The sequence below is a fragment of the Gavialis gangeticus genome, unplaced genomic scaffold (genome assembly GCF_001723915.1).
Source record: "Gavialis gangeticus isolate Ggan-Ray unplaced genomic scaffold, GavGan_comp1, whole genome shotgun sequence".
NCBI lineage: Eukaryota > Metazoa > Chordata > Crocodylia > Gavialidae > Gavialis > Gavialis gangeticus.
This window is the reverse complement of record NW_017729032.1, coordinates 138,279,386-138,288,236: the sequence shown is the minus strand read 5'-3', so window position 1 is coordinate 138,288,236 and position 8,851 is coordinate 138,279,386. Positions and strand designations below refer to the sequence as shown.

Below are 8,851 nucleotides of genomic sequence, written 5' to 3'. Positions count from 1 at the left end.
CCTGGTTTACCTCTCCTACTCTCCAAAAGTGCTATTCACTTGATTTGGTCTTCACAAAGAACCTCGCCCTTTCATCTCTCCATTTGCTGAGTTCCTTGTTTTCTATCATTTAGTCTTCCTAAACATTGCCCATCTCTTCTCTTCCCATGTTCTTGTCTTTTTGTGCATTTCACTTCACCTACGCCACTGACTCCTCATTTGACCTCAGCAATCTCCTACCAGCTGTCTCTACCACATGGCTGTTGATTCTCTCCTTCCTTCAGTCTCCTCCACCTTTGACTCTTTACTGCACTTTCTCAAGACAATGTCTACCCTTCCAGTTCCCTGTACAAATCACACTCCTAGTCTCCTCTTCCTCCATTCCTCTCTTTTCATGCCCACTATTCTAGTCACCTGTGACTGACCCTTTCTATCACCTTTGGCTCACTTCCCCTGCCACTCCATCTCTATTTCTCTCTCTATGCAGAATCTCTCAGAGTTTTTCACGAAGCCAGCTGACAACTGCTCTGGGTCAGAATACAAGGGGCTTGGGGGGAAAGGGACCTAATAGTGGGGGTCTACTATAGGCCACCTAACTAGGGAGAAGAGCTGGACTGGGAATTCTCAGGTCAGCTTGCAGAGGCAGTTAAGTCAAGGGACGTGGTCATCACGGGTAACCTAAACTACCCAGACATCCCCTGGGAAGAGCAGTCAGCCAGGTCTGACCACTCATGTAGGTTCCTAGCTGAGTTACAGGACCTCCACTTAACTCAGGAGGTGCACAGTCCCACCAGGGGAAATGCCTTGTTGGACCTGGTCCTGGCCACAGGTGATGACCTGCTGAGGGGACTGTGGGTGCTCGACCACCTAAGTGATAGCGATCATCACCTACTGGAATTTACCATCCAGCGCAGGGTGTCAAAGGCCTGCAGCAAGGCAGAAGCCCTGGACTTCAGGAAGGCAGATTTCAATGAGGTAAGGAGACTGGTTGGGGAGGCACTGAGGTTCTGGAGGGGAGGGGAGGGGAGGGGAGTTGGGAGTCCAAGAAGAGTGGTTGTTCCTTAAGGAGATGATCCTCCAAGCCCAAAGCATGACAATCCCCACACGGATCAAAGGGGGCAAGAGTGCTGACCATGGCTCACCAAAAGCATCCACGAATGCCTCAAAGCCAAAAGGGAGGCGTACACCCAATGGAAGGGAGGGGCCATCACCAAGGAGGATTATACCTCCTTGGCTCGAGATTGTAGGGGGGCTATCAGGAAGGCTAAGGCAGAGATGGAACTGGGACTAGCGACCCAGATCAAAGATAACAAGAAGTCAAATAATGTGGGGCCTCTGCAGGACATGCTTGGTAATCTCATGGTAGGACCAGATGACAAAGCTCATGTCTTTAACAGATTCTTTGTTTCCATTTTTCTGAGCAGGAAAAGGGACATCTCCCCCACTGGGAATCTGGGTGGTCCCAGGGGAGGCACAGCCAGGCCCAGGGTCAGTGAGGATCTAGTTAGGGAACTTCTGGAGGGACTGGATTTATTCAAATCAGCAGGTCCTGATGATCTCCACCCCAGAGTGCTTAGAGAATTGGCAGAGGTCATTGCAGGACCCCTGGCACAGCTTTACGAGCACTCCTGGTGCTTTGGTGAGGTGCCTGATGACTGGAAAAGGGCCAATGTGGTTCCCGTTTTCAAAAAAGGGAGGAAAAAGGACCCAGGAAACTATAGGTCTGTTAATCTTATCTTGGTCCTGGGGAAGCTCTTTGAGAAAATTATCCAGGAGCACATCTGTGAGGGGCCAGCAGGGGAATTTATGCTTAGGGGCAATCAACATGGGTTCATTCGAGGCAGGTCCTGTAAGACCAACCTGGTGGCCTTCTATGACCAGGTAACAAAAGCCTTGGATGCAGGTGTCGCAGTGGATGTAGTCTTCCTGGACTTTAGGAAGGCCTTCGACACTGTCTCTCACCCCATCCTCATTAAAAAATTAGGCATCTGTGGTGTTGATTTCTACACAGTCAGATGGGTCATAAATTGGCTGGACGGCCGCACCCAGAGGGTGTTGGTGGATGGGTCATTTTCGACCTGGAGAGATGTGGGCAGTGGGGTTCCCCAGGGCTTGGTCCTCAGGCCTGCACTGTTCAATATCTACATTGGTGATTTGAATGAGGGGGTGAAAAGCACCTTGTTCAAGTTTACAGATGACACGAAGATGTGGGGAGAAGTGAGCACGCTAGAAGAGAGAGACAGGCTACAACTAGATCTCGACAGGTTACGGAGGTGGGAGGATGAGAATAGGATGGGTTTCAATATGGACAAGTGCAAGGTGTTGCACCTGGGGAGGAAGAACCAGCAGCATACCTACAGGCTGGGGAACTCCCTTCTTGTCAGCACAGACGCAGAGAAAGATCTTGGAATCACTATTGATTCCAAGATGAACATGGGCAGACAATGTGGGGATGCAGGCAGGAAGGCTAACCACACTTTTTCATGCATCCATAGATGCATCACAAGTACGTCCAAGGAGGTGATCCTTCCCCTCTATGCGACATTGGTCAGGCTGCAGTTGGAGTACTGCATCCAGTTCTGGGCACCGCACTTCAGGAGGGATGTGGCCAGCATCGAGAGGGTCCAGAGGAGGGCCACTCGCATGATTAGGGGGCAGCAGGGCAGGCCCTATGAGGAGAGGCTACGAGACCTGAACCTGTTCAGCCTCCACAAGAGAAGGCTGAGAGGGGATCTGGTGGCCACCTATAAAGTTGCCAAGGGGGACCAGCAGGCAATGGGAGAGTCCCTGTTCCCCTGAGCACTACCAGGGGTAACAAGGAACAACGGCTGTAAGTTGACTGAGAGTAGATTCAGGCTAGATATCAGAAGGCATTACTTCACAGTCAGGGCGGCTAGGATCTGGAACCAACTTCCAAGGGAAGTGGTTCTCGCCCCTACACTTGGGGTCTTCAAAAGGAGGCTAGACAGCCACCTAGCTGGGGTCATTTGACCCTACCATCCTTTCCTGCCCATAGCAGGGGGTCGGACTAGATGATCTTCTTAGGTCCCTTCTGACCCTACCAACTATGAAACTATGAAACATAGTACATGACCTTCTCCTTCCCCTCTCTTGGCTTTACCGCCCCATACCCATCTCTTCTGCCTTTCTTATTATGGATGACAAAAAAATCTCATTTGTTTCACCCCTTTAATCCTCTCTTCCCCTTTCTTGTCTTTCCATTACTTACCCTTCTTCTCCTTAAATTCTCTTTCCTGTTTCTATCTACTCATAAACATATTTCAGTCTCCCCTATCTTTAAAAAAATACAGCTCATAAACATACTCAGAAACATATTTCAGTCATACTCATAAATATGCTCATACTCATAAACATATTTCAGTCTCTCCTATCTTTAAAAAAATACATCAGTCATGCAGTGGTTTCACTGAGATCACTACTTATCATACTGAATAGTACTATGTCAATAAGAATATACTGCAAAGTTTAACCTTTCAAATTAAGCCAATGCATAGATCAATGTATACCACTTTATCTGAGTTTCATTTGGTGCACTGGAAAAATGACTATCAATGATCTTTTTCACGGTTCTTCTACTCTCTCTGCCTCTGTGGTTTACAGTGAAAATCTACACATCCCCTGCTTCAGAGCTGGGTAGATGACAGGCACTCTGGCCCTATCTTGCTGATTCAGCATATATTAACATACCTTCCCTGCTGGGGGTGGGGGAATTTAGAGAGGGCATCTATGCTATGCTAGAAAACATTCCTCAGCAGTCCATTAAGGGAAGATTTTCAATTTCTTTCACCAATGAAACCATACAAAGGCTCTATAGAATGGCAAACTCACAGTCTTCTTATCTGTGAAAGTGGATTCAAGGAAAAAATATTTAAAGCCAGTTGTTTAGGCTCACATCCTATGCTGCTGAGTAATTTCTTTTTAGCTTCTAAGATATCCATGCTAATACTGTTACATGTTTAAGTACCTTTCAACATTACTGATCATCAGGGGTCCTGGTTTTCTCTGATTAAAAAAATCCCCAATTTTTGGTTAAAAAAAGTAACCCCAAATCCACATTTTTCCATGATTTAAATGAAGTGTTTCATATCTATAAAATATCTATAATATTAGCTGTGTTTCATCTAAATCATGGAAAATGTGGATTTGGGGTTACTTTTTTTTTTAATTGAAAATTGAGGATTTTTTTAAAGCAGAGAAAACCAGGATCCCTGCTGATCATTACTGATTAAATTGAGACATACTAGGGATGAACAAAATCAAAGTAAACTGTCTTGGATGATGATTTTTGGTATATCACAACAAATCATGCCAGGCATCTCACAGTCTTCACAAGGTTCAATTCTGGGTTCTTCCAAGTCAAGATGTATGTAAAGACAAGAGATCTCAATGCAATATGGTCCTTAATACACGGTCAGGAACACACCCTTGATATCCAGATCTGTATATCCTTCTCATCAAATACTGGGAGAACCCTGACTTATTTGTGCCAGAAATGAGTGAAGAGCATGTGGATAAAGAGGCCCTCACCAGAACTTAACACAAGCAAGGTAGAAGTGAAGTTGGTAGAAAGGTGGAAATGATATCAAATAAATATCTGGAGCTAAGACCTCAACTTTCATCAAAGGCATCTGTTTTCTGTTTGTATAAATCTCAAGACCCTGCTGGACTCACTTTTCCTAGTTTTTCTGTATAAGGCAGATCTAGGCACAGAGGCCTATGCATTTGCCACCCTGAAACTCAGCTTTAGAAGCATCTCTTTAAAATATATTGGAAACAAAAGGCACTCCCTGCCAATGGTGTTTGTCCATTACTCAAAACCTGAGCTGTGTAAAGATTTTGCGTTGAAAATATAAGCTATGCCAAAACCCCCAAATCAAACCAGACCTGCCTGTTCAGGAATTCATTATTTGAGTTTGAAGAGCAGATGAATGTTTCTTTTATTCCTGTATATCTTTGTCCTTTGAGCACCAACCTTCCTGCCTTGTACAGTCTGAAATCTCCCCTGGTGCATGCAGTTGCTTATGCTTCCCCACGCTTCTTCAAAATGCCCAATTGCTCTCCCAAAGTAATTTATTCATGTGTCCTTTCAACAGATTTCTCTGAAAATAATGACATACTTAGCATTGTATCCAACTACTTACATGAACTGCCTTTTGGGCCTGGGGGGCCAGGGAATCCTTTTGGTCCAGGCTGACCAGGAAAGCCAGGTATCCCTGGCTGAAAAGCTGAAAAACCTGGTTCTCCCTTATAACCTTTGGGTCCCATTTCTCCAGGTAAACCTCTTTTGTCCAAGTCATCTAAAATGGGAAGAAAGTCCCCAAGAAAATGAGAATGATTCCTCAAGGACAGTGCTTGGATAAAAATGACAGATCTGTTAAATAATAGGGGGAAATGAATGTAACTACTTTCCATGAGGAAATGATGTAGCCATTAGATAAACACAATGTGTTGATGTCACAGAATCATAGCAAGGTTTGACTGAAAGGGGCCTCTAGAGGTCATGTAATCCAAGATCCCGCCTGACAGTCCCAAACAGGAGCCACACAATCCTTTTCTAATCTATTAGTAAAACCATACAATCAAACCCTGTCACATAACTATAAGGCAAAGCACCCTAACCTGTCACAGGTAAAACAAAGGGACAACAGTGGTTAGTGTCCTGCTGCAGCAAGGATTTTTAACAAGTTCAAGAGATCCAAGGAAGAGGGCTTTGCTCCCACAGTCCATGCCAGTTTGACCATAGGACAGAATTGCTTCCTGACTCCAAATGTGGCAAATGGTCTGACACTGAGGGAAGGGATAAGACCCTGTAGCCAGGAACCTCCAGGTTTTAGTCCCAGCAGGTGCATTGGCACACACCATTCACAATCTCCAACCTTAGCTGCAGTCAACAAGCAATGCTTCTGAGGAAGACACCTTCTCCCCCTGATGCTTGTAGCCATAGGAACGGAAAAAAATTCTTTCCTGGCCCCATGTTGCAGCCAGCAAAGCTGAGAAGTATGGGAAATACTGCATGTCCTCCATTTTGCTCTACAATATTGTTACCCTGGTGGTACAATTCCCTACCCTGGAAATCTCAAGAGGAGACTAAAGTCACCTTGCTGGAGTCACCTGACCCCCAGTTATCTTTTCTGCTTGGTGCAGGGGGCTGGACCCGATGATTTTCCAAGGTCCCTTCCGGTCTTACAATCTGTGAATCTATTAATCTATCCCTTTTGCAAGACTTGGTAAAAGTTATGTCAGAAATCAATGACAGAATCAGGAATGGACCTTCATCTTCCAGTTCCCAGTATAGTTTCCAGCATATCACACTCCATATTCCCCCATCTACATGGCTGTATCTTATCCACACATTGTCCCCTTCCTGCAATAATGCTGATTAAAATTGCAATACAGTGGATTGCTACACAAGTCCATATTTAGATCATTAAATGGCAAAATATTACCAAGCCCATCCAATGTTTCAGGCCAACCAGGAATTCCAGGATCTCCTTTTTCCCCCAACTCTCCTCTAGGCCCATGGAAACCTGGTACTCCTGGGTCACCTCTGACACCTGTAAAATGCATCCCCCATACCCAAGAATACAGGTAAATCTATTGGTAAACACAATTGTTCAGACAATAAATGTACATTTAAGCAAACAAGTGCAGTATTAGACCTATTGGATGCCATTAGCCTCTACATTGGAAACATCTCAGAGCTGTCCCAGAAAACATCAGTGTAATTACAGAAGTATCTAAACCCCCAAAATATACTTCTATGAGCACATTATTTTGGGGTTCAAACATAATCCATGTCAAAAGTGCAAAAGAGCAGCTGTGTGCTAAAGAGATCAGAACTGCTCTGGGAAAACCCAAGCAGACCTATGTCACTGCATCCCCTCATAGGAGCTGTGCTTCACACTAGGGGTGTGCAAAATGGGCCATATTTGATTCGGATTCAACCTGAATCAGGGACAGTGATTTGATTTGTTGATTCAGATCACGTTCCCTGATTCAATTTGGCTGAATCCGAATCTGAAGATTCGACGCTGATTTGGCCATAGACACAGCTTTAAATGTTTTTTCTACATATCTCAAAGTACCAGGCACAGCTCGTGAATGCTGTGATGCTGGGGCGCATGAAGTGTCTCACAGGAGCGTGAGGGGCCCCCCCGCATTTTCAGCAGCGAATCTGGAAGTGGACTGGAAGTACTTCTGGTCTATATCCAGGTCTGCCGGGAAGCATGCAGGGAGCGCCCTGCCCGGCTCAGCAATCAGCCATGGGGGAACCCCGGGTGCACCCACAGACCCAGGAGACACCAGTCACTGAGCTGGGAGGGACACAGAGGGCCCCACTGCATGGTCCCCAGTGGACCCGGAAGTGGACCAGAAGTGCTTCTGGTCCATTTCCAGGTCTGCTGCCAAGTGCACTGGGGAGCCCCCTTGCTCCTGTGGGACAGTCCATCCGTCCCAGCATTGTAGCATTCACGAGCCGCTTGGTACCTTGAGGTATGTAGAAAAAACATTTAAAGCTGTGTCTGTGTCTGAATCACCGAATTGTTCTGAACCTCTCCAAAATGATTCGGAAAAGGGTCTCCTGATTCAATCTGGATTTGGAGATTCGGCTACCAAATCAGGCTGAATCTCTGCTGAATTGAATCAGGGACTGAAGCTTTGCACAGCCCTACTTCATACCCCACCTTCTCTGTGGAAGATCCCTCTACTTGCTGGGGCTCTAACAGGCATGTGGCATGGTGCTCCTTTCTTGCAAAGGTCTTCATTTATGCCCAGCTGTTATATTTGCTTTCTGTCTAAGCTTCATTTGGCTAGACAGGGCAAAATGCATATCGAGTCTGTTTGCCTATTCTTCCACCTTGCATAGTTTCTGTAACTGTCCACTATGTGGAGTTTGAAGGAAGGTGGGAGCCTATGCCACAGAGTTGCTTTCTTTTGTTGGGGAGAGAGAGCCATGTACACATAGAGGGGACTTTCTATATGTATTTCTTGGATGACCACTGTAAATATCTCATGGTTTTAGGCCCATATACTGTAAACAGTGAAAAGTTCACAATATGAACTTGTCAGTGGAAAGGCAAAACCTTCTTTTTTAACTGAATGTTAAATTAATTGAAACAGAACTCCCCTTATTTGCAAGGCCTTGTAAAAATGTGGAGATGACATCTGACAAATCAAAAACATTTCCATTCTACCATAGTAAAAATATGGCTCTGTGATGGATGTGAACAAGACAGACTTGAGGAATGAGTCTTCAGAAAAACTGGAACACGTGAAAAAGCTTTAAGGCTATTGTGTTTTTCTAAATGCAAAAATTATTTATAGGATCGACCTTGAATTTTAATAAGTTTTCCTTCTTTTCATTGGTGTTTTACCACAGGTTAGTTAAGAGTTTTGTCCTTTGCGAGGGCAAGGCTCAAGGTGAAGGAGGGGTTGGGTTCCTGAAAATGAGATGACTTAAAACTCTTAGGATTCATGCCTGAGTTGTGTAATACATTAACAGACCAGACTTATTAAGGGATCAGAGTTCTCAGGTGTCTTGCTTTTGCTATGTTTGGAAAGTGGTAAAACAGGTATACACTAGCAGCAACAGAAGTATTCCAAGCAAAGAAGACATACCTTTTCTTGGAATGGGATAAGGAACGTAAGTAGGCAATCCTTGGATACCCCTTTCTCCCTGCTCTCCCTATATGAATAAAAGAACACCGAGACATTAGCTATTAATTGGGATATTATCTATCACATTTAGAAGAAAGAGGGGTGAATATATTTTTAAATTCAGTGTATGGGCTGGAAGCATAACCAGTCAGATTTTTCATAGTTTCATAGTTTCATAGCTTCTAGGGTCGGAAGG

At 44.9% G+C, this 8,851-nt stretch overlaps 1 protein-coding gene across 2 annotated transcripts in view; it reads right to left on the bottom strand.

Moving 5' to 3' along the window:
- Positions 1–8,851, bottom strand: part of COL4A2 (collagen type IV alpha 2 chain) — a 291,109-nt gene that overhangs the window by 88,626 nt on the left and 193,632 nt on the right. For both annotated transcript variants that reach the window (XM_019524110.1, XM_019524111.1), the window contains exons 17-19: positions 8,617–8,683; positions 6,447–6,554; positions 5,142–5,297 (exon numbers count right to left, since the gene is read on the bottom strand). In XM_019524110.1, coding sequence (XP_019379655.1) covers positions 5,142–5,297; positions 6,447–6,554; positions 8,617–8,683 — 331 coding nt within the window. The remainder of the gene's footprint in view (positions 1–5,141; positions 5,298–6,446; positions 6,555–8,616; positions 8,684–8,851) is intronic.